This window comes from Tamandua tetradactyla, chromosome 4 (genome assembly GCF_023851605.1).
Source record: "Tamandua tetradactyla isolate mTamTet1 chromosome 4, mTamTet1.pri, whole genome shotgun sequence".
Lineage (NCBI taxonomy): Eukaryota > Metazoa > Chordata > Mammalia > Pilosa > Myrmecophagidae > Tamandua > Tamandua tetradactyla.
In genome coordinates, this window is record NC_135330.1 from 13,931,426 (window position 1) to 13,957,404 (window position 25,979).

The 25,979-nt window shown below is 43.9% G+C and overlaps 1 protein-coding gene and 1 long non-coding RNA gene across 3 annotated transcripts; one reads left to right on the forward strand and one right to left on the reverse strand.

Annotated features, from left to right (window-relative positions):
* Positions 1–31: 31 nt before the first annotated feature.
* LOC143680054 (uncharacterized) lies at positions 32–24,418 on the reverse strand. Its single transcript, XR_013174026.1, has 5 exons — positions 24,257–24,418; positions 10,734–10,862; positions 9,290–9,377; positions 7,822–7,935; positions 32–2,581 (listed from the first exon to the last, which is right to left on the reverse strand). It is a non-coding gene; the product is annotated as an uncharacterized LOC143680054 (long non-coding RNA).
* Positions 2,124–15,700, forward strand: SLAMF7 (SLAM family member 7). Of its 2 annotated transcripts, none has more exons than XM_077156636.1 (7): positions 2,124–2,258; positions 9,871–10,197; positions 11,448–11,720; positions 11,935–12,054; positions 12,998–13,101; positions 14,356–14,415; positions 15,340–15,700. In XM_077156636.1, exons 1-7 carry the CDS (start codon positions 2,204–2,206, stop codon positions 15,415–15,417), a joined length of 1,017 nt encoding a protein of 338 aa, XP_077012751.1. In that variant the 5' UTR covers positions 2,124–2,203; the 3' UTR covers positions 15,418–15,700. The 2 variants fall into 2 exon arrangements, with proteins under 2 accessions (XP_077012751.1, XP_077012752.1); XM_077156637.1 differs by having other exon boundaries at positions 15,343–15,700.
* Positions 24,419–25,979: the final 1,561 nt, after the last annotated feature.

The window sequence follows — 25,979 nt, forward strand, 5'->3', positions numbered from 1 at the left end:
ATTTAGGTCTATTATATTATTATTTGTTTTCTGTTTGTTCTCTGTGTTCAGTTTTATTCTTCCTCCTTTCTTCTTTTTTAAAAATTATTATTTGAATTTGGGGGAGAATTCCACTTTAGTGCTTCTACTGACTTTTTAACAATACCTATTTGCATTAGTTTCTTACTGGTTCCTCTTTATTGGCCATTTGGATATCCTTTTAATGAAGTATCTAAGTCTCTTGCCAATTATGTTGTCTGCTTAATTCTTGCTGCTCTGTAGGACTTCTTCAGTGTCCTGCTTAAGAAATCTTTTCCTACCCTAAGGTCATGAGCATAGACTTTTATATTTCTTCTAGAATATTTATTGTTTTACCTTTCATGTTTAGTTCTACAATCCATCTGGAATTTATTTTGTGCATGATATGAACTGGGAGTCAAGACAATTTTTTTCCATATAGACATTCTGTTGATCGAGACCATTTATTGAAAATTCCATTCTTTTCCTACTGCACAGAAGTATCATCTGTATTATAAATCTGGTGACTCTATAGGTATGGGTCTGTTTCTCATCTCCTTTTTGTTGTTGTTCTATTGATATATTTTAACATCCTTACACCAATACCACAATACCACACTACCTTAATTTAAATGCTGAAATCTGGTAGTAGCTTTATTTTAAATGTTGAAATCTGGCAGTATAAGTCTTCCAGCTTTATTCTTCTTTGAGATTAAACTAGCTATTCTTGGCCTTTTGCATTTCCATATTAACTGTAGAATCGGCTCACTTTTTTTTTGTTTGTTTGTTTTTTAAATACCTACAGAGGTTTTATTGAGATTCTACTGAGCCTATACATCAATTTTGGGAAAATTGATAACTTTACAACATTGAGCTTTCTGATCCTTGAATATGATTTTTCCTTCTTTATATTCAGGTCTTTTAAACCCTTCTATTTTAAAATAAAAACTAGCAGATTTAAGTTGCTGGCCAATACGTTTAAGAAGCCAAAATGAATTTTAAAACTTACTTTGCCTTCCCAACTGAAACATGAAATTGATTTATCTTCTTTACAATGTTTGTTCTGCATCTCGTCTCTGCTTAGACACCAGGCAAAGCATAAGACGTGCACGAATTTGAAACCGCAACACAAATTCTTGTTCTATGTAAATACACCATCATCTTTTGAAAGGTTTTCCCATTTTATTAAATTTAGGGAAGACAATTTAGTTTCATGTTTAGTGACTATAAACGAAAATTAAAATGATTTAATGTTATGGTTCTGTTTCCTTACTTAATAGCACATCAAAATTAATTTGGGGAAAACTTACCGACATTCTGGTGGAAGATAAAGAGCAAAGCTTTAGTGTTTGAGTCCAAGAAGGGGAACTCGAGGGGAGAAGCAGCAGCAGGGCTCAATGAGTTACATTGCAGAGCCCCTGGCATTTTACTACAGCTCAGAGCTGTGCAAGGGTAAGGTGCTTCATTCAGGGGCAGGACCAAAGGTGTTATGACAACCCCCCAAGTCCGCTCAGGGACCAACCCAACTCTACCACTGTCTCGCACCCCTCCCCCAGTCACGCACGTATACCTCCTCAGCTCCTCTTCATGCCCAAAGACTCGGGCTGGCTCCTCATCCAGCTCAGTCTTTCTCCAACCATGTTGGCTAAGAGCCTGGGCCAAATACCCAAATTCTCAAACACTCCATTTTCTCACCTGTAAAACTGAGATTAAGTCGTTATCTCATCCACACAGTTGTTATGAAGAGGAAATTTTTTTAAATTCATATACTCATAGGGCAGTTTCTGGCACCTAGCAAGCCTCAATGTATAGTATTATAATTATCTCCAGTGCTACTTTTTTGTCCCCTTCTAACCTCTATTTTCTTCCACTTCCTCTGTTTCTGGGTCTCTGCTAAGTCATGTGGTATAGCAGAAAAAAATGAAGAATATGATCTTGGTCAATTCTTAACCTCTCTGGACCTGTGGTTCTTTATCGGTAAAATGGGGATTCCATTACTTTGGGGATTCAGTTCATTTTTTCCCTCCTTATTGAACAGTTACCATTTGCTAACCACTGAGCAAGCATGGAATGAAGTCAGAGATGACACATTCTCACATTTCAACCCCATGGCCCCTCCTACTCTTTGAAACCCATCTGAGGGAAGATAAGTGAGCTTTACAAGAGAGAAGTAGGTTCATTTTAGTAATTGGCGTCCAGAGGAAACATGGCTGGCTTCCAAGCATGCTTCATCCACCTCTCTCTCCTTTGCCAACTGACAGGTGAGTTCTGCCAAATCTTCTCCTGTTCTCCTGACTGTCTTCCCATCCTGGTTTGTTGCTCCAGGCTTCTAGACCACTCTGGGCTCCATCCAGCCTCAACTCAGGAAAAAAAAGTTTTTTTAGCATCCTCCTGTCTCTGAATCAAGGAGGGCAGGAATAGCTCTTGGAATGACTCTTTCTGACCATCCAAAGGAAGCAGGAGCACTGGGTATCAGAAAACCTGTGTTCTAATCCAGGTTCTTCCATGAGTTAGATGAGGAATGCCAGATCTTCCTTGAAGACTTCCAGAGTCTTCATCCTCCAGCTCTTTAAGTTGAGGGCAACTTTAAGAGAAAAAATTAGGTTATACAGATGGAAAAATACATGTATTTTTAAATGATCATGCATAACAATGATACTGATAGGAGGAACCATTTGAATTTTCTGTCATAACTCAAGCAATCCAATCAGTCATCTCGTGGAAAACCAACTCATAACAGGTATTTTATGTTTAATACATTGAGAACTGAGAACTTTTCTAAACCTGTCATTTGTATCCCAGTCTTTGAAGATTTTACTATCCCTAAAACTCTCAGAAGGGACAAGAAACCCTATAAGAAAGCTCTACCTTCTGAGGTCTTGGGCTGCTAATTAGTTCATGTGTACCCCAAATCTGCCAGAAAGGCACAAGGAGGAAGAGAGGTACAAAATCTCAGCAGAAACATACAGGCAGAAGGGGTGATAAGGGTTAGAAGTCATGTTTGCAAAAGAAAATTGAGTTATCAGGAAACCTGGGATGTGGAGCTGTTAGCTAATACAGTGTTTCTGAGACATTAGTCAACTTTAATAGGAATAAGCAATCTAGAACACAGGAGATGGCAGCTCTGCAATGGTCAGACCTCCTGTACTATTGTAAACAGAGTCAGGCACCATATATGAGAGACATTTACAAACTAGAGCAAATCCAAAGAAAAGGGTGAGGATTCCAAGGACATGGAGAAACTCCGGGGTACATATATGGATTAAGTCTTACCTTCAGGTTGCTGTTGAATGACATATAAAATAATGAAAGGTTATAAGGTGAAAGAAGGTCTAGATTTGTTCTTTGTGACTGCATGGAGATAGATAAGGACCAGAAGTAGAAACTTTGGGGGTCAGATTTGGGATCTTTACATGAAAAAAGTTTCTTATGATCAGAGATGTACAGAGAAAGCCTGGGAGACTGCATGCAAGAGGCAATAGCTGAGCTTTCTTTAAGTGCAGGAATTCCTATGAAGCCAGGAGACAGTTAAAAGTTTCTTAGAGGACATTCAAGCAGAGACAGGGGGTTTGAACTAAAGTTGCTGACTGAGATTCTGTGAGTGAGCTGTGGTGTGTCTGTAAATGAAAGGGCTTGTACAGTCTCAAGGGAAGAGTTGAGCATACCATTTTATTATCATTTCCTACAAGGGAAGGAAGGATGTTCTACTAGTGATAATGCAGAGGAATATGTCAGGATGGGCAACATCCTGGGGGTCTCTCCAGGCTCTGGTCCTCAGCTTCAAAGATGAAAATCTCTGCTATATATGGACATACACTTCTGGTCAGCTTCTGGGTCTGGGTCGTTGGGACTCAGCTCAGAAGAGAACATCCTTCAAATTTTCAGGATCACTCTGCTATGGGGTATTCCTGACCCCAGGGCTGAAATAGTCACATCTGGTAAAAATTTCAAGCTGGCAGTACTCTGTGGTCAGGCAAGGCCATTTGACCTCCAGGCCTGGTGTAACTCCAGCTCTCTTGCTTTAAAGATGAGGAAAATGAGGCTCAGAGAGGTTAAGTGACCTTCCTAGGACCACACAGCCAGTCTGTGCTTCTGCCATCCGGCCTCACTAAGATAAGTGATCCACAAAGGCAGACTCTCACCTCCCCTGAATCTGTTAGAAGTTTGCGCTTTTAGAAAGCACCTAAATCTAAGCAGGTGGTTCTCGGATAGGTTCTCAGTTTTAAAAACTTTCTGTACAGAAATAAAGATCAGAAGTGGAAACTGGTTGTTGGGGGGTGGGGGGATGGGGAGAGGAGGAACTAACAGGGCTTTTCAAAGCCTATGTGCCAACTCTAATCCTGAATTATGGGCAACAGGATGCAGGTGTAAATCTCAGTCTCAGGAGGAGCCCCCCCACTCCAGTGGGCACGACAATGCAAGGGGGCCAGTCCCAGGTAAACGGCGTCCTGGGTCTGACTGAGAAGATCTGTTACCTTGGACAAGTCACACATCCTCTGAACTGAGGTCCTCACAAGTGCATAATAGATAATGATATCTATCTTGCAGAGTTATTGTGATGCTTTGAATGAGCTATCAAATGTAAAATAATTATAACAATAATCAGCATTTATTAAGCTCCTACTACATCCAAGTCATTTTTCATACAATCTCTTTATATCATCTATTAAAAGACATTATTATCCCCCAGTTTACAGTTGAAGAAATTTAGGCTCAAAGGAATCAAGTGTCTTGGCCACGACTGCGCAGCTATTAACAGACAGAGCAGATAGATGTGGCCAGGCTTTAAGCCGACACTGCCCTGCCCTTGCTACGTGGGACATGACTCCCAGGGATGTGAATCTTCCTGGCAACATGGGACGGAAATCTAGGCATGAGCTGGGACCCGGCATCAAGGGATTGAGAAAACCTTCTTGACCAAAAGGAGGAAGAGAGAAAGAAGAAAAAATAAAGTGTCAGTGGCTGAGGGAGAGATTTCAAACAGAATAGAGAGGTTATCCTGGAGGTTATTCTTACACATTACATAGATATCCCTTTTTAGTTTATGGTGTATTTGAGTGGCTAGATGGAAGTACTTGAAACTGTAGAGTTGTGTTCCAGTAGCCATGTTTCTTGAAGATGGTTGAATAATGATACAACTTTTATAATGTGTATGATTGTGAAAACCTTGTGTCTGATGCTCCCTTTATCTAGGGTATGGATGGATGAATTAAAAATAGGGATTAAAAAAATAAATAAATAATAGAGGAAACAAAGAAAGAAAAAGGTAGCAGAGTTTCAGGGTTCTAAGCTGGTGCTTCCCAGGAGATGCCCAGTAAATGTGTATTTGAGCTGAACTTTTCTCAGGAAGAGCCTGTTGGGATGCCTCCCTTCTCCAGAGGCACAAGTCCAAGGTACAGGCTAGAAAGTCCCAAGATGAGCTGGAAGCTCAGTTTCTGGGATGCCAAGTACAACACCAGGAAATCACCCTGGCCAAGCTCAGAGGGGTTTGCATCTTTAGTATTCTCATCTGGAAAATGGGCATGATAGTATGCCTCTCTCATAGTTTCTAAACTGTTTTTTATTTTGTTTGCTTTTTCACAGTGGTTTCCTTTAGTGAAATGAAAGCAAACACATAAAATGCTTAAGGTTGAAGCTTCTCTAATGGAAAGCAAGTCCCATAACCCCTGCCCCACCACCCTGGTTCCACAGCCCACTTACCAAGCCTCCCCCTAAATTCACCAGAGACCCTGGCTTCAAGGGGCACAGTTTGAGAAACCCGGTTTCAGGAGTCCTTGTTCCTAATCCTGGCCTTCCACTGACATTGAGCATGTCACCCTGATCCTTCAAGCATCCTCCTCCTCATCTGTGAAACGGGATTGGGCAAAGTAGTCCCTGAGATTCCTCCCAGCTCTGAGATACTCTGGTCCTAGGTTTCCATGAAGAGGGTATCAAGACTGGCGGGTGCACTCTCTGGTACTCAGAGGTACTGAGTAATTGGAGAGGTGCTTGAGGACTGGGCTGGGAAGTAGGAGGTAGGACTTTGCATCTTACCTTGCCCTGAAGCTTTCCCCATGGCTCAACACCCCTGGGTTCTGGCTGAACTATGTAAGCTTTTCTCATAATTTGGCCCTCTTCCCCGACTCAATGCCCGAGGTTTGGGGGAACAGAAGAAGCGGAGGAGGTGATAACCAAGAAAAGGGAAGTGGCAAAGGGGAGGAGATGTTGTCCTTTCCTGTTATGGAGCGCACCCCAGAGCTGACTCTCCTGGGCCACAAACATCTGAGTTTTGCCTAGGGTAGAAAGCTCCATTCACCTCGAAATGCAAGTTGGCTGGGGGACATTCACTCACCTCTTCACCTCCTGGTTCATCTTGCTGAGAAGCCACCCGAAGAAGTTTTGGGGAATCTGTCTTTCTCACTTTTAGCCATCCTTGCAGAACTAAGTTGAAGGATGGAAAGGCAGCTCAAGGCAGCCTCCTTGCCTTTTCCTCCCACTTCCCACCATGTTATTAGAGTCTGTACTTCTCAAAATGCTTTCAAATCCATATTTACACTTGAGCTTCCCCAAAGTCGTGGTGAATAGATATTCTTCTTTTCTCCTATGAGGTGCAGGAAACTGAAACTTAAGTGGCCAGACCACAGAACCCAAGCCTCAGAGTCAGATACAACTAACTTCTCATCTTGCTTCATCCATTTCTGGCCCTTCACAGTTTGACACCTTGGAAAAGTCTCTCAGCCTCTCAGAGACCCCAGAGTCCACATACATTAAATGGAGTTGAACCTACCCCTATCTCAGGGGCAATTCTGTGAGGCTCAACAGAGATAAAGCCGCTTAAACTAGTATACAAACTACAGAGTGATGCCGAGTGCTGATTGCTGGAGTTAGTATGGAGGGACCAGGATGGAACCTAGGTCTCCTGACTCCCAGTGAGGCCAGAACAACTTTGTCCCCCATCCCCACAACTCCCTGGTCTGGCCCTATGGCCCCATCACCGGATGATCTGAAATCTAATGCCTGTAGACCCGTCACTGGCTAGTTCATAGGAAAATGTGGGTCCAATCACCACCCAGTCGGACATCTCCTTCTGGGGAACTTAAACAGGAAACTGAAGCAACATTAGTGGTGGATTTTCAAGAGGTGGATGTGAGAAAGAATGAGAGACTTTCCCAGGAAGGGGCTTTGAACAAGACTTAATGGGTCTTGAATAAGATTTAGAAGGGAAGAGAGGAAGATAAAGCACAAACAAAAACATGAGGTGGATGTGAGCTAAGGGTCAGGATGGCAGCTAAGACGGTGGTGGTGCCATCTCTTCACACAGCTTTGTATGGTCCCCCTGGCCTTAGAGCACAAGTCCTGGGCCTCTCTCAGCTAGGACCTGCCCAGGTCATGAACCCCCCTGTACCAGTTACTGTACCAGGGGAAGGCTATCACCTGAGCCGAGTGCTGATCACTCTTACTCAAGCCACCTGGCTGCTCCAAAAGGAGGAAGTGATGGGATGGATGCAGAGGAGTCAACCTACAGCAGTTACTAAGCTCTTTCAGGTGGAAGGGTGGACATCTGGGGAGAGTGGATGAGTCTCATGGAACCCAACCTGCCAGGGCCTTGGAGGCAGGTGGTGGCAGCCACTCATTCTTTGTTGGAGAGTCTCCTGATCCCCCAGATCAAACTGAGTCTCCACATTGTATGTTCCCACAGTACCCGGTACTTCCCCTTTTGTAATGCCTGTAATTACTTATTTAATGATTGTTTCCCCTGCTGGAAGCTCAGTGGGTACAAGGATCGTGACTGCCCTGTTCGCCAATTGTATCCCCAGCACCTAACGCAGTGAGTGCTTGGCCTACCTAGAGGAAGTAAAACTCTGCGGGGCCACATGCTGCAGGTGGACAGACACCACAGGAAAGGGAGCATCATTTCAGCCTAGGCAGAGAAGTCTTTTGTTTCTATACCTCTTTTCCCTGTCAGAAGGAAAGAGGAAACAGAACTGGTTAGAGATCTCAAACCACCCCCACCCCCGCCTCTGAACTCACACTTAGAAATGGAACATTTAGATAATTTAGAAAAACTTCTTTCTTCTGTCCTTCTTCCCACCCTGAAGATACAAAAAAGATAGAACAGTATGCTCCACCCAGGCACATGCTCGCTGTTATGTCACCCTCCAATTCCATTCTAACAAGGAACAATGAATGTGAAGACATTTTCTTATACTTCCACCTAACTCCCATCTCTTGGCGTTTACCCTGAACATATAGCACTGCGTGGTTAGAAGGATGAAAGAAATAATTGCACAGGGCTTAAGTATGTGCATGCTTGCTGAAGCCACATCCTTGCAGTTTTGCCATCTCTCTACGTTTAAACGTCCTTCCAAAACTAATGTGCAAGTGAAATGGCTTGATGGTTGTCTTAAATTCAGAGATGACACAAACTTGGGGACAAGCAATACCCAATCCTTCAAAACATTCTCCTCTTCCACCTCCATTGTTGAAGTGAAAGAAGGAACGTGTGAATTGATCAATCAAAAATTCAAATGAAATTGATTTTATCAGTAAAATTTACTAGAACCATTGTGACATCTCTTGATGTGACCAAAGGGAGCACAGTAGAAAAACTTTCCTGGCCTTAGTATTAGAGAAACTAGAAAGAGCTGCTTTTAGGAAAATCAGAATACTCAACAAGATAACTTGATAAAAGCTCAAAGTATCCTAAGTGTATATATATACTGACGGATATATTTCAGGGAAATGAGTTTTAACATGGACTAAAGAGATAAATTTCTAATGAAGCATTTTATCTAGCTGGATAAGCCAGTACAGACTCTCTACCAGAAGAGGCATGAATTACATCAAAACTGGGGTAGCAGGAAATATTATGGACTAACAAGTTGTAAAATGAACTAGAACCTAGATGCCAGTGAGGCACAGAAGTTGGAGGATGCAGGGCCCACGATGTTTTACTTGTAATTTTCTTTAAAATACAAGAAAATGAATATTATATTAATAATCATGAATATATTATAATGAATCCAGCCTGATTACATTCATCATTATACACTAAGTTTCAAAACATGATTTTTAATACTTCTATGCAGGAAGGGACCTATTCACTGGAAATGCTCAGTCGACCACTCCTGGAAGTTCCAGTAGCTGCCGTTCTTAACTTTTTTGTTAGCAAGGAATATTCTCTGGGGTACACTGAGATTGTGGTGAAACAAAAAACATCCTGGGGAATTAAAAACCCACTATAATTCCTATAATTCTTGGGGTGAACACCACGAGATAGCTTGGGTATGTCACCAAATTCCCTACAACTTACCCTTTTTCTTCCTGCTCGAGGAAGTGTATTGGAATGCAAGTGGGTGAGAATCTCAACTGGACACAACCTTGAATCCACCGTAACCATTCTGAAAACAGATGGATAAATCATTGTCAAACTTCTAAGCTATCACTATCATTAAGAACTTATATCCCAGCTCCCAATGTCCTGATCCATGGTTGAGAACCTCTGCCCCCAAGTCAGGCAGGTGGCTGCCCGCTTCATCCACATCAGAATCAGCCCTTCCAAGAGCAACCTGGAGTCATAAGGTGAGGTTTAGTTCCTCCCAATTGGTCCCTCCAGGAGAACTTGTCCAGACTGACAAGGTCTACTCCAGAGTTTGATCTTTTCAACGAGACATCTCTGGAAACGGGGTAGGGTCATCTACAGTCATTCTCCTGGCAGAGAGTTCTGACCTCAGTGCTGTCATGTGAATAAGGCTCAGAAGGGCTTCCCCAGGGATTGGTTGGGCTAGACTGAGAGGTTTCTTGGGTCTTCCCCCAGAAACCAAAGGGAGTGAGTAATTGGCAGCAAGGTGAGGAACTCGGGTTTATTTTAAGGTTCTCTGTCTGTGTCTGCAGGGTCAGCAGCCTCTGAAAACATACAAAAGCTGGTTGGTGCCCTTGGTGGGTCTGTGACATTCCCTGTGAAGCTCCCAAAACTTCAGGTTGACAGCATTGTCTGGACCTTCAACACAACTCTCGCCACCATACAGCCAGCAGGTGTGAACAAGTCAGCCAATGTCATAGTGACTCAAAGACGTAACAAGGACAGGGTGAGTTTCCTGGACAGAAACTACTCCCTGAATCTCAGCCAACTGAGGAAGAATGACTCAGGTGTCTACCGTGTGGAGATACACAGCTCACTCCAGGAAACCTTCACCCAGAAATATGTGCTACATGTCTATGGTGAGCAAAGTCAATTCCAGAGCTTGGGTGAGCTGGTGAGCTCCCTGACATTGGAGAAGTTCAAGCAGAAGGTGGATAAACACTTGTCAGGATGTGGGAGCAGGGATTCTCATATGGATAAAGCTGATGTGGCTGAGGTCCCTTCCTGTTCATGATTTTCTGTAAGAGGCAGTTTGGTACAGCAGATGGGCATATAGGGATTGGCAATCACAGACCTAAGTCAAATGCTGACTTCTCTACTTACTAGTTATTTAATGTCTTTGAGCCTTTGTTTCCATATATGAAATGGGAAGGAAGGTAACATGCATCCTAGGATGTCTATTGTGGATTAAAGCATCAGTCGCACACCTTCCCCTCTAGATTCTAACCAATTTAGAAAAAGGAACAAGAAGGAAGATAAAACTGTCAGTTGGATTTTTGGATAAAGCTGGATAGGAGCTTTCAGTCTAGACCTTGGTGCCCACCCAGGAAAGTCAAACAACAATTTTTCAACCAGTGACAAGGGGCATAGCTGCCTCACACTCACTGAGCCTTACTATCAGGGATGCTGGGAGATTGGCCTCCAGACTTGCATGTAGGTGGCAGCGCATATACTTTGATCCAGGTGTGTCCTCCACAGACATCATTGAAGGCAGCAGAGACATACATTCTTCAGGCAAGCCAGCCTGGGAAGGAAGAGAGGGGCAAATCACATGAAAAGAGTGACCTTTAACAGCTCTAGCCTACCTCGTAGAGGAACGTAGGTGATGGGTGTCAGACTCTCATTATCTCACCAATGAACTATTGCTCATCCTCTGATGAGAAAAAGAGTAAGCAAAGGTAGAAGTGTTCAATACTGCTCTCTCATGGAAAGTAAAGTAAAAGCCTCTTTAGAAAGCTTGAGGATAGGGGAATAGGAAGCCCCTAAGGAGATAAAATGAGTTAACATAAAAAATGTATTTAACTCAGCGTTTGGCATATGGTTATATTTGTAAACGACAGCTGCATTCTTGTCACATTGCATAGAAAATAGTTACTTTCTATTATTGTTGTTAGGATTCTTCCTTTACCATGATTATATGACTGTGGACAAGCAGACCTAGATAGTTCTCCTTTCCCAGATAGGAATGAGAATTCTGCTTCGAATTGCTGTTTCCTCCCCACTCTGGAGCACCTAGGGAGATTCAGGTCCAAGGTATCCACGGTTAAGTCAGAGAAAGGAGGGCTGCAGACATAGCTCCTACCTGCAGCTGTCCATTTCTTTTTTACAGAGCACCTGTCAAAGCCCCAAATCACCATGGGTCTGCAAAGCAATGAGAACGGTACTTGTATGACAAATCTGACATGCTCCTTGGCACAAGAAGGAGAGGACGTGACTTACAGTTGGAAGTCTCTGGGCCCAAAAACCAATGAGTCCCATGATGGGTCTGTCCTCCCCATCTCTTGGAGGCTGGGAGAAAGCAAAGTGACCTTCATCTGCATGGCCAGGAACCCCATCAGCAGCAACCTGTCAAACCCCATCTCTGTCTGGAAGTTCTGTGAAGGTGACTGTCTCTCCCTTCTCTCCAGGAGCCTCTACTCCTAGGACAAATATCTTCTTCAGCCCCTGGCACCTATGGGAATGGGCCTTGTGTGCAAACTGGAGCCACTGGGAAGTCACTGGGGTGGGAGAAAGGTGGCAGTTGCACCAACACCTGAGTCTGTTCCCATTGCTGACCTTTCTCCCTTCCCTATGTTCCACCCACTCTCTCTTCAAAGGTGCACCTGGTGGCAAAGACACCTTCAATGCCTTCCTGTACCTCCTGTTGCCATCCCTCCTGCTCATTCTCATTATGCTGGGGCTAGCGATTTCACGTATATGGAGAGAACAAAGAAAAGGTTTGGACTTCCCCAAAGTATAACATGTGCTGTTTTTGTTCTCACCCGGTCATGCATTTGCTCTCTCATTTATTCAACAAGCATACATTGAGCTTGGTGCTGGGCATGAACGATACAGAGATGAAGAGGCTGTATGTGTCCCCACATGGAACGCACAGTCAGCCTCTCCTTAGTTCTGGAGTAGAGAGAGTGCTTGAATCCTTAATTCCTCTCCTGAGCCCAAAGTCCTCCCAGTCCCCTCTATAGTAACTACACTTCTCTTTCCCCCATAGGGGCTCACTAGCATGGCCCTTTTGTTGAGACACATACCACACTGCTGCCTCTGGAGTCATCTGGAGGAAAAGACCTCCAGAGCTGAGGTTCCCACAGACCAGCACCCCTACTCAGCCTTTCCTACCTCCATTACTTGTCAGAACCCCCAAACGAGTCTCAGCCCTTTCCATAGGATCAACCTGAGACCTCTCTCTCCTCCCCTCCTCAGTCTAGACATCTCTGCTAGAGAAGCCTTAAGAGGCAGAAGAGTGAATCAACCTCTTTCTCTGTCTCTGTCCACCCTGCACCCCATAATCTGTGTCCCTGACCCTCCTGACTTGGCTTCTCTGGCTCCCACTGATACAGTCCATGTAGGGTCTTGGGGAGGGACCTAAGCACCAGTCATGTGTGAATTGCAGACCTTAAGACCCTCTGTCCCTCTTGGAAGCACTCTGAAAATAGTTCTGACCTTCTCTGCTTCCCATTTTGATTGCCAGAGAGCAAGAAGCAAAGCGACTAGGGAAACCAATTCATCCCAGTTTGCCTGGGACCTTCCTGGATTTAGCACTGGTATTTCTGTGTCTGGGAAGTTCTTCAGTTCCAGGGACATCAGTCCAGGTGGGAGGGTGGACCAATGGGCGAGGTGGGTGGTAGGAGGGCCACCTCTGATTCTCCACCAAATCTGTTTCAGAGATCATTGAAGAGAAGAAGGGAATGGACAATCATCAGGAAATTCCTAAGTTTCACCCTCGGTCTGGAGACAGCAGAGAAGATAACACAATCCCTTACGCTAATGTAAGTCCTCTCCCACCTTTCCTGAGGTCTGATCCTCCTCTCTGAGGCCCTCCTTGTTTTATTTTAGATTTTTCTGTGAGTGGAGGGGGTGGCGGGTGAGGATGTGTATTTGAACGCACCTGTGTCTCCCCCAAGTCATTATGGATTCTCTCTTGGGCAGGAGTTGGTGACCTCCGGAGCCCCTGGCTCCTACCTGGTCAGGAATACTCACACTGGGGAGTCTCCCCTTTCCCCTCTGCAGCTCACACCCTCACACCAGCTGCTCAATGGACTGATCCCTCTTATGGAGTGTGGCGGGCAGAGAAGTATGGATTTGGCTTTGTGGTAGGCTCGTGGTCTCAGAAGACCTGCTCTGGAGATGTCTTTTTCCTCTGAAGCAACTCAAGGAATTATTAGAGGGAGGGTCAGAGGGCCACAGTGGCTCCTGGGCCCACAGGCAGGCTTCCAAGTGTGGGCCACTGAGTTGAAGTGAATGGACATGAACTTAACTTGAAGGAAACTCTTTGAAAAGAAAATCATAAAAATTAAGTTTGAAGAAATCTAAATAACAAGACACAATTTGGGGACATGAAATAAATGCACAGCTTCAAAAGGCTCCCTGAGTGAGCTCATTAGAGGTCCCAGAGACCCTTTCCACAATGGCGCCTCAAACCCCAGTTTTGCTCCAGCCTTTGCTGACTCCCAGTGAAGTGCTGCAGAGCTGTCAGTGTCGTGGGAGTTCTGTCCTTCTTCACAGGGAAGACTGCTTTGTGCCCCACTCAGCCTGATTTATGTCAAAATTGAACTTTATAACCATCCTCTTTCTTCCCACACTCAATGCCGAGCCTCAGGAGGCCCCAGGACTCCCCTGGATATTCAGGAATAAATTTAACTGACCCAGAATGTTTTTTCCTTCAGTAGGGAAGGAGGCTGTGCTGTTTTGTCTTGCTCTTTTTGTCATCCTTACTGATTTATTTCAATGGCACTTTTGGTTGGTGGAAAAGTTTATTTGCAACATTGACTTATTCTTTAACTGCTTTAGGAGGTCCATAGCTCCTTCATCCAAATACAACACAGTTCAAACAAAATGCAATGGCTTCGTGAAAAAACATCTTCCCACTACCCCACCTTGTTCCAGAACCCTCTCTTCCCTCTTGCCATTTCCTTCTACCTTTGCTTTCCTCTCCCCAGATTCCAAGTGTCTCTCTGGCTTTCTCTACGTGACTCAAAGATTGAATGATGATTTATTTTGTTTGTTGTTTGTTTTCTTAATAGAAAGCTATGTTGGAAGACCCATTAAATACTGTCTATTCTACTGTGCAGATACCCAAAACGGTAAGAAACTTTCCAACCGAGCTTCATCTTAATGGTCCCATTTCTCTTCCTGGGTCATGCTTAGGCTAAAATTTCTTGGGTCGCAGGGATCTTATATTCCCTGGCATTAAAGGCACCCCATTATTTCCCTACCCCCTATTCTTAGGGTTACACAAGAATATGGGGATCGGGCGGGCCACAGTGACTCACTGGCAGAGTTCTCGCCTGCCATGCTGGAGACCCGGGTTCGATTCTTGGTGCCCACCTATGTGAAAAAAAAAAAAAAAGAATATGGGGATCTCAAGAGAACTGTGTCTTTTCAATTGAATGGGAGTAATCTTAAACAAATGGAGTAGGAGAGAGGTTCGAGTTAGGAATGGCAAGGAAAATCAGAAGGATCTTTCCAAAGTCCTAGATGAAGAACAAGTTGATGGCAAAACCTGTGCGTGGGTGGGGAAGAATGGTGGGGGACAAAACCCCAGCCTGCTCCTTGACCACCAGTAAATGGAAGAAGGGAGAAATTTCTGCTTCTTTTTCTCAGTCTAGCTCTGTTACATCTGGTTTGTACCCTCTTCCCAGTCAAACTTAGAATGCAGTAAGCTTTAAAGCTTCACAGATCATGTTTGGCAGAAGCAGTGATACTTTTCTGCCTCCTATCCCCTCCTCTTCCAACCACATCAGAAAAGATGGGAATCATTAGTGACAGGAAAGGTCGATTCTGATGGATTATTGGAAGGAAAGTTCAGTTTGTTAAATATTCAGCAAGATAAATATGGGTTAAAATTTAAAAATCCTTTCTCTAAACGAGGAAAGAGTAAACAGTGGGAGCAGGCACAGCAGGAGGCTGGGGTTGGGTAGCCTTGGAAAGGAAGGGTGTGTGGGCAGGCGTGGTCTCCGGGGGAAGACACAGCCACGCCCATCTCCTGCATCCTTCTGTCTGACCAGCAGGTGCAGAAACCCTGCTGGCAATCCACCACGACTTCAGACACATCTGAGCTATTTACCAATGATAATATCATCTAAGCAGCAGTGCACTCTCCTTCCTTCTCCCTCCAAAGAAACAAACAAGCAAATTCATTGACAATCAGAAACATCAAGGAAGAATGAGGACCATTGATTTCCTTCCAGAATAAGGCAGATTCAGGATTCCTGGAGCCATCCTTCATGCTGCTTCTCTTCAAGAGTTCATAATTCTACCCACTGCTAAGAAATTTCCAAATACCCAGAAGGTGTGTAACTCTCCCTTTCGGGAAGCATGATTGTGAATGTATCTGCCAACCCCAAGAAAGGTACTTAAATTGTCTCCATTGCATTAATGACTGCTCCTGTCTTATGTGGAGTCAGTCAGCCCAGAGGCTGGAGGTCAGGAATATGCCAAGGGTCTGTCTGGTTTCCTGGAAGTCAAGAAGGTAGGAACAGGTAAGACGTGTCCCACAGAAGGAGCTGTAGCAGCCAGAAATGGGTTTAAAAAGTCTCTCCTGAGTATCAGCTATGCAGTGTTGTATGAGCTTATGCTGATTGGTCTGACATTGCTTTCCACTTTCATGAAATGAACCCCTCCTGAGCTACTTCCGTGAGTGGCCAGAGCAGAACTGGCCACAGATTCCCAGCACCCACAGGGTCCAGCTTGAATCTGCAGAACTTGGGGGTCAAAGCACACAGGTTTGGCCAGCACCTCAGAAATGTCGACAGATACTCAGAAATGTGCAGGGCCCAAGGCCAGGACCCCTGCCTCCAGCCTCATTTACACTTTCGGCTACAGTGAGGAGCGTGGGCCCTACGGCCAGTGCAGGACTCCGTCGCAATGGGAAACTGAGCCTGAAAGCACCTTCTGAATCTGTGGTAGGAGACCTGGAGCTGTGGAGGGTAGGCTTACTTGTAGTACTTTAAAGTCATCTAGTTGATTCAATGAGTATTTATTGAGCACCTGTGCTACATCAGTCTGGCAAATAAGAGAGACCAGGTCCCTGTCCCCACAGAGCTCATCTTCTTAGTAAGGAAGTGAAACACAGGGGCAGGGAGGCTGGGGCTTGCTTTCGTGCCATGTTCCCTGATCCATATCTTAAATGGAGATTGGGGGAAGGGATCTGATGTCACAGATCAGGGGTGCGAAGTAAGGCAGAGAAATGTGTGTTAACTTTTGTGAAAAGAGAAAATATCTGAAAAAAAGTCTTCACATATAAGATGGCCAAGACAAAAGGTTAATAAACATTGCAGAGAAAACTACAAGAAAACATGAAGGTCGGGAGTTTTCATGATTCTGCAAACCCCAGAGGAAGGCTAGCCTGGCTGCTGTGGAGAACTGTGCAGGCGTGCCTGGTCTAAGGCACCTCATGGGGTGGCGGGGCCGGGAGATATTATCACATCACAGATATTATAAGCGCATGTATTTATCACCACGGTTTTCTAGAAAAAAAAAAGTAATGAAGTGTTTGTTTAATAAGATCAGTTTATCTTGAGGAAAGGGCAGTTTTAAATTTCACAAAGGTGTCCTGGGAGGGTTATGGCTGGAGCAGCACCTGGAGAGGAGAATTACCTGCCAAGGAGCCAGCAGTGAGACCAGGGTCTCAGGCTCGTCCTGCAGCCACTGGCAATTTGTGGGTATCCTGCACGGCTGCTCCCTCAGCTGTGACACTACAGTGTATGCTCAAGGACAGAGACGAGGGTGAGGTGAGGGAGGCTTTGCCTCAGTGCAGAAACGAGGGGAGTACCAAAAAAACCACCATCAAGGTATCTGAGGGCAATGTTTGTGTGTTTTCTATTTTTTATTATTTTTTCAATTTTTTACTCATCACAATCGACTTCCTTTTTGTGAAAAATAATATATATACCAAAAAGCAATAAATTTCAAAGCATATTGCAACAATGAGTTGTAGGACAGATTTCAGAGTTTGGTGTGGGTTACAATTCCACAATTTTAGGTTTCTTCTTCTAGCTGTTCTAAGGTACTGGAGATAGAAGAAATACCAGTAATAATGATTCAGCAATCATACTCATTTGTTAAACCTGGCCTTCTCTGTATAACTCCACCTTCCCCTTTGATCTTTCTCCCACTCTTCAGGAGTATTTGGGCCATATCCATTCTAACTTTTTCATGTTAGATAGGGCTGTCGATTATATGGGATAGGGGGATGGAACTAGCTGATGTTCCAAAGAGGCTGGGCCCTTTAGGTTTCAGAACTTACCTGGTCCAGGGACCCATGTGGAGGTTGTAGGTTTCTGAAGGTTCCCCTAGTGCATGGACCCTTTGTAGAATCTTATATAACACCCTAGGTATTCTTTAGGATTGGCAAGTGTAACATTTTTAAATGTAAAAATGAATGCAGGGCAGGCAACAGTGGCTCAGTGGCAGAATTCTCGCCTGCTGTGCCGGAGACCTGGGATCGATTCCCAGTGCCTGTCCATATGGAAAAAGGAATACAAAAAAATCCACGATGAACAAAATATCAAAATTTTAAATTAAACAGTGTCATCATCAGACTGAGACTGAGGGAAAAGAAAAAGTCAGTAATACTGATTCTGCCTTTAGTCAAAATTTTTTTATTTTTTTATTGGAGAAGTTATATATGTACAGAAAAATCAGGCAGAAAAGACAGAGTATTTTATACCCCCTGCCTCACACAGACAGTTTTCCCTATTATTAACAGTTTGCCTTAGTGTGGTAACTTTTTTACAATTGATGAAGAATATTATTATTATTGTACTATTAATTATAGTCCATAATTTACATTATGGTTCACTGTTTTGTACAGTCCTATGTTGTTGTTGTTGTTTTACATGGGCAGGCACCGAGAATCGAACCCGGGTCCTCTGGCATGGCAGGCAAGCATTCTTGCCTGCTGAGCCACCGTGGCCCACTCCCTGTGTTTTTTTATCATTCAGTAAATGTTTATAATAAAGTCTTAAACTAACAATACACAGAAACTTTCTTAATCTGAAAAGTGTATATCCAAAAACCAGCACTAACATCATTCTTACTGCTGAAATTTTAGAAGCCTTTTCCTTTACAATTAGGAAAATGTTAAGGATCTTGTATTAGTTAGGGTTCTCTAGAGAAACAGAATCAACAGGGGATGCTCGCAAATATAAAATTTATAAAAGTGTCTCGCGTGACCGTGGGAATGCAGAGTCCAAAATCCGCAGGGCAGGCTGTGAAGCTGACGATTCCGATGGAGGGTCTGGATGAACTCCACAGGAGAGGTTCACCAGCCGAGACAGGAAGAGCCTGTCTCTTCTGAATCCTCCTTAAAAGGCTTCCAGTGATCAGATTAAGCATCACTCATTGCAGAAGACATGCCCCTCTGGCTGATTACAAATGGAATCAGCTGTGGATGTAGCTGACATGATCATGATCTAATTCTATGAAATGTCCTCATCTCAACAGACAGGCCAACACTTGCCCAGCCAGACAAACAGGTGCCACCACTTGGCCAAGTTGACACATGAACTTGACCATGACACATCTTCGCTGTTTTCTGATGATATTGAAATGGTCTTCCCAACCAGTGCTTTTAAGAGTCTGAGTTTACATTTTCCAGAGGTTTCATAATAGTGAAATCATATAGTATCTGCCCTTTTGTACCTGGCTTATTTCACTCAGCATTATGTCCCCAAGGTTCTCCCACATTGTTACGCACTTCAAGACCAGTTCTACGTTTTTAAAAAATCTGTATTCTAAGAACAGATAGACAACCTAAAATTTCCACCTTTTTAACCACAAATAGACCATTCAGTGGCATTAATTGCATTCACAACGTTGTGCTTCCATCACCACCATCCATTACCCAAACTTTTCCATCCTCCAAACCAGAAACCCTGTACCAACTAAGCATGAATTCCCTATCCCCTTTGCCATCCAGCCCCTGCCAACCCGTATTCTAGTGTCTGGACTTTGATATTTTATATGTCAAACTGCATCATGCTTTCTCCCTCAAGCCCAAGGCTTACCAGGTAAGCCTTCATGCAATGGTGAAACCTCTCTGATCCTCTGACTGGGCAAATGAACCCAAAATCCCAAAAGAAAAAAACCTGCATATACAGTGTTCCCCCATGCTGCCATCCCAGCCTTTCTGGGTGAGATCTCAAGTATTTGCCTGACTCTCTTGGGGAAAATGTGTCATCAGATTCCACCAGCATTCTGCACCTTCCTGAACCTCCCCAAAACTGGCAGGTCTCCTGACACCCCCCTGACCAGCCCCTTGCTATAGGGCAGTTATTTTTATGTAAATCGGCTCTGCACATCCTCGTATGATTCCTATGAGGCAAGCTGGTCTGAAGCATGCATGTCCAGTTCACAGGTGTGGAAATAGGGGCCCAGAGAGCTAGGAGATTTGCAAAAAGTTTCACACTTCAGTATGGCAGAACCAAGGCTGAACTAAAAGGGGTGCCCTCCCCAAACTGCCTGAAAATGTGGAGCTGTGCTCCGGGGTCATGGCTCTTGAAGACAATTGTATGATGATGTGGCTGTCGCAGTGTGACTGTGTGGTTGGGAGAGCCTTGTGTCTGATGCTCCTTTTGTCTACCTTATCGACAGACAAGTAAAACATATGGATTAAAAATAAATAAATGATAGGGGGAACAAATGTTAAAATAAATTTAGTAGATTGAAATGCTGGTGATGGGTGAAGGGGATGGGTAAGGGGTATGGTATGTATGAGTTTTTTCTGTTGACTTTTTATTTCTTTTTCTGAATTGATGCAAATATTCTAAGAAATGATCATGACAATGAATATGCAACTATGTGATGATATTGTGAATTACTGATTATATATGTTGAACGGAATGATCATATGTTAAGAATGTGTTTCCTTGTTGTCATATTTTTTTAATTTAAAAATTAATAAAAAATTTTTTTAAAAAAGAATGCCCTCCCCACCATCCTTCTCCACTGCACAAGACGAGGAAGTCAGGACTCAAGGCTTGAGCAGGGTCTCTCTCTATCTCTACGTGTAGGATGGGGGAAAGGACCTAGCTTAGGAGACAGGCAGGCCTGGGTTCAAGTCCCCTAACTACAGAGTGGCCCTAATGGCTAATGACTCAAGTTTTGTTGGCTTCTGTTTTCTTGTCTCTAAAATCCTTATAGGGCTGTTTATGTGGGGATTATGTGAAATAAGTTTAAGTGTTTGGTACTTAAGGCAGGGTTCACACATGGTAGGTGATACTTAGAGAAGGCAGCAGTGTATAATAAATGTTTATAACTTCCTAACTCTTCCAACTCATGGGATAAGAGATAGAAGCTCTAGAGAATCAGCTCTTAAAAGAGAGGCATCTGGATTATAGCAAAGAGGGTCAGGAAGAAAGGTGAAAAGTAGAAGTTTGTCTCCCCGCCCCTCAAGTGTTAAAAGAACTAGAAACCAAACAAACAACTAAAAAAAAAAAATGCTTCTTGGGGCAGAAATGCAATTGAGAAAGCATCTCATCTCAAAAAGTAAATAACTGTTAGTTGTTTACAATACTGAAATTCTGGAAACTACCAGATAAAAATCTGATCATAGACAAAGATTAAGTGAACTCGGACATTAGGAAATATGGATTGATTATAGAGCTACATAATAACATAGAAAATGTTGTGACATCATGAGTGAAAAAAGTAACTAAAATTTAATGTACCATATGATTACAACTATTTTAAAAAGCACCTATCCATTGGAGAGAAACACATCAAAATATTATCTCTGGTTATTTGGGGTGGGTGAAAACTAAGGTGGCTTTGTATTTTGCTATTTGTCTTCATTTTCCAAGTTTTCTTTAATGAGAAAGTCTGTATTATTTAATATGATGGAAGAAGTTTTAAAATAAATGTCAAGTAAGAAAAAAAGGTGTTGTCCACTGTGAGGGGCTGAGGGGAAAGTTTGAAACCACTTGTTGGGTGGGGGAAGGGTGGAAAGTGGGGGTGAGAAGGGGGTGAGGAGGAGGGAGGAAACCCCTCAGTGTGACAATCAGAGGAAAAGATAACTCTTCTTCAGAGAGGGTGGCCTGAAGCTGGTGGGAGCTTCCGAGTGGGCGAAGATTTGAAGAGGTGGAAAGAGGGACTATCGGCTTTAGAATTAACCCGCTCCCCCTCTCATGCGAACCTGCTCCGATGGTAAAATAATTAGGATTAGGCATCCATTTTTACCTGTGAGGAAAATGGAGCCCAGGGAGACCAATCGATCTGCAGTCTGGACACCCTATAAGCTCTTTCCCAAAGCCGGTTGCAAAAAAGAGCTTTCTCCTCACGAGCTCAACCAGCAGGCAAAGGAAACCACTAGCACATAAGGGTGAGAAGTCGCCTGTTGATTTAGAGGCCCACCACATGCAACCCCACTTTGTGTGGTTTAGGTTTGTGAGGTGTGAGCACCGGCTTCTCAAACAGAGCAACTCCCATGAAGAGTTATAGACATCTGCGCCATTTCATGCAGGTGTTCTTTCATTCATGCATGTATGCATTCAATCATTTATTGATTTAGCAGCATTGATTAAGCACCACTAGATGCCAGGCACTATGTTAAACATGGGGAATACAGGCGTGAGACAAAACAGAGGTCTCGACCTCCAGGGTGCTTGCATTCTAGTGAGGGAAGTCAACACAAATTATCCTTCAAATAACATTGCAACAGTGATATCTGCTCTGAAAGAGAAGTATGTGGTACTCTATGAGAACCTGTAATAGGGGGATTTTCCTAGGATCAGGGAAGGCTTCTCAGAAGCTGTGAAGACTGAGCTGAGGTTTAAAGATGAGTTGGAGCTATTTACAAGAAGGGTGGAGTGAAAGTCCCCTTCTAGTCAGTGGAAAGGACATGTGCAATGGCCCTGTGGTAGGAGAGCCTAAAAGAAAGAAAGTCAGGGCACTAAAGTAGAGAGAGAGCTGTGCTTCTAAAGTCTCATTGTTGCAGTAGGGTTAACAAATCATAGAGGGTCAAGGCTGGATGCAGGGAAACTATTAGGAGGCTATTACTGTGGTCCAGGGAAGAGGTGACATAAGTTAGACAAGGATGGAGATGAAGAGGGAAGGATGGTTTCAAGAGATATATAAGGGCTAAGGGGGCTTCTACATTCCGGACTGTCTTGGAGGTATTTGCTGATCTGAAAGTGTAGGCTGAAAGGCTGATCTTTGCTTTTGATAGCCTCTTGGAATTTGAAGGGCAAAAATTGGAGTTCAAGGTCTCCAAGGTTAGACAATTGATAAACCGCCTGTCTCTTTGACCCAGGACCCCAAAAGGCTTACCCCAAGAAGAAGGTTGAATAAGAAGTACACTAACCTTCACCAGCCATCTGTGTAGCCAAGAAAATCTCAAACCCCAAAACCGGGTTAAGGAAATCCAAGATCGCTAATGCACACAGTTACCTGGCAGAAGCAAAGAAAGTTCATCTCTAGAAGAAAATATCATTTTTTGGCCTCACATTTTTTCTACAAATAGTTTTTCATAAACAATCTCCATCATACAAAGATAACTAGGCACATGAGAAGGCAGAACACCATGAGCAAGCATCGCCTGGCAGGCAAATCGTATCCCTGGCAGAGTCCCCAGGATGCACACAGCCTTGCCGGAAGGAGAGAATAGCTTCGTACCACCTTGGCTCATGTATTTGTAGACGAATTTTAAGATGCTTTAAATTCTTAAAATCTTAGATATGATCCTAAGCTTCCCCTTTACCGCCATCTATCAAGAAGTTGCCCAGCAAGGGAGAGGAGGTCTGCAACCATAAAATCAGTATCTATAATATTGAACATTTATTGAGTATTCAATATGCAGCAGTTATGCACCAAACATTGTTCTAAGTGCACTTAACGTACATGTATATGTATATATATACATGCATGCATATATACACATGAATATATAAATCCGAACTTCATAATAAATAGGACCATTTTAAAAGACAAGATAACTGAGGCAAAAAGAAATTATCTTTTGTCTTGTTGTTGGGTTTTGTTTGTTACTGTTTGGCTAACAAATAATACCGCTCTAGACATTCATTCTTTCTAAGTAAATAGTCATATTGGTTATCTTTCCTAATTATAAAAGTCATCTACTATTTCAACTAACATCATTTACCCACCTACAATGTGCTAGCCATGCTTCGTGGAGCTCACAGACAGAGGTACAAAGGACACTAAGAGATGAGAATGATAGGCAGGAAAAGTGGGTGTGCACAAGACACATTAGACCATGATATTATTTCCTCTTTGCCAAGTTAGACACTGCAGGTGAGCTCCCAGAAGGAATAATCCTGGAGCCAATTAGTCTGAGCAGAATGCAAACAAGAAAAGACAAAGAAGAGATGAAGGGGGGGCGAAACAAATTAAAAAGATTTCTCATTTAAAATACAGAAGAGAAAGAAAGAAAGAAAAGAACAGATTCCCAACAGTATTTAATCTCTAATCTGCATTACTTTTGTCAATATGAAAATCTAGAGGAAACAGAAAGAGAAATGGACCACCTCTATGCGTCCCTCCATCTCTCCCCAATCCTGCTGCCGTAAGCAAGATGTTGAGCATCCCTGAACCACAGTTTCTGCATCTATAAAATGTGGATAATCATTTCTACGTCTGGGTTACAGTGAGATTAAAGGTACCCATACATATAAAAGCTTTAGCAGAGTGTTCATAATGATCATTCAACAAAAGTTATTAGCAGTAGAGACCACTTGTTAATTACATAGATTTTATTCAGAATTGAGTCATGAGAACTTTAAGGGTAAAGTACAACTGAAAACCTGGGAAATCAGAGAAGTAAAATGGTGAGGTATGTGGCTGACCAGCGCTCACGGACCACGTGAATTAGCGAATCCCGCCGTTTACTTCACTCATTCACCTTCCCCCCGCCCCCGCACCCACCCCCCACCCCCCACCCCCGCCCCCGCCTTCGAGAAGGCTCACCAGGTACATAGGTTCCTCCGGACTCTTTCTATCCCGCCCCGCGCCTTCGGGTGCGCGCGTCCTCCACTTCCCCTCCCCGGTGGGTGTGGTAGGACCTGTGCCCCGCGCCCTGCACGCGGAAGCGGACCCCGCTGTGCGAGCTGCAACAGGCTTTCTGGTTGTGAGGCGTCATCAGCGCAGCTGCCCTGGCGGTTACAGCTCTAGGGTCTCCTCTCAATCCGTCAGGGGCCACCACCCATCCTGTGATTTCCTGGCCCCGAGAATAGCCTGCTCCCTGCTCTACGGGCGCCTCGCTCGGCCCTGTGAGCCCCGTCCGTCTCCCCTGACTTACTGTACAGAGACGCATCCTCCATTCCTCACACCCTCCCCTGCACTGTCACAGCCATAGGGCTCTAGAAGATCGTCCCAGCATATAACCTCCATAAAGGTGAAAAATACATTTGTCTGTCTGGTTTTCTGTTCTATCCCTGGAGCCCAGATCAGCTTCAAACTGAGTACTCAAATATTAAATATAATGGAGAGGAATGGCCTGCCTGCACAGTGTTCTCTGCTGCCCTCTCCTGGCCACAGCCTGAAAGTACTCTGTGCCCGAGTTGTGGCTGTCGTCTCTCTCCCATCTTCCTTTGTCGCGCCTACATATTTTCTCCTATTTTCTCTCTCTCCAGCCAGATATTGAATAAATTATGCATCAATATTTGGGGGGGTTATTAAATAAATTTTATATCCCTTCTTTAAGCAACAAAGGGGGGTGTGAGGCTAACATTTATTGAGTCCCTGCTAAAAATGAGGCTGTGCTAAGCACATGGTATGAATTAACTGATTTACACCTAATGAAGATTCTCACAAATGCGGAATTGAAAGTTAAAGGAGTTGAACAACTTTCCTAAGGCCACAGTGGTGGGACAGGGACGGGACCCCCACAGTCTGGGCACAGAGCCCCAGCTCTGATCCCCTCCTCAGATCTGCCTACTGGCAGGTGCTCAGAGGTTCACACACAAAGAAGACGCTCAGTTCCTCCAGCCGCCGAGCAAGCAGGCCTGTGGGGGATACAGGAAGCGTGGTTTAGGCAGTAAGGGCAGCTGCAATGTGCAGGGCAGAAGGGAAGGGGCCAGTGGTTGAGCAAAAAGATTCACAGTTTGTTCGGCATTGGGGGTGGGGAGAGCAACAGCCTTTGAGCTATTACCATTTAATAATGTTTCAGGGGTAATATTGGTGAAAGACCCAGGAGAGACTCTCTTTTCCCGGCCAGACCCTAAATTAATGAATAGGTTGTTTTAATAGGCTAAGAAGTAAATTCCAAAAGACAGACATCAGTCAGAAGAGTGCTCTCCACAAAGACCCTTTTGTTTGATGGTAGACATTATTCCCCATGTTGATTTCTCATCTTCTTTCAAGTGGCATCCATTTCCTTAAACTGTCTCACCCATCTGAGCATGCTACCCCATCATTGTCTTAGGTGGGAAAGACACAGCAAGATTTCCCTTGGGAAAGCTTTGTTGAAACATCCTTGTGGCAGCTCCTGCTCTCATCACCCTCACCCTGCCCCAAAAAAGTATGCCACCCCCAGAATTAAAGATCATTTCAATTAAACAGAATGCTGGGGTTACTGTTCTATTTAATGGCATTTTCAGATACATGTTTTTCCTATTGAAACCTTACTCATCTTGCAAGACCTACTTTGTTGACACTGTTTTGACCCTGCTATAAGCATACCTGGGAGAAT

Excerpts from the sequence above, each read along its gene's own strand:
- SLAMF7 (XM_077156636.1), top strand. The coding sequence starts at position 2,204 with ATGGCTGGCTTCCAAGCATGCTTCATCCACCTCTCTCTCCTTTGCCAA. Across the intron at positions 10,198-11,447 it reads ATATGTGCTACATGTCTATG|AGCACCTGTCAAAGCCCCAA; the intron begins GTGAGCAAAGTC and ends TCTTTTTTACAG. Across the intron at positions 13,102-14,355 it reads ACACAATCCCTTACGCTAAT|AAAGCTATGTTGGAAGACCC; the intron begins GTAAGTCCTCTC and ends TTTTCTTAATAG.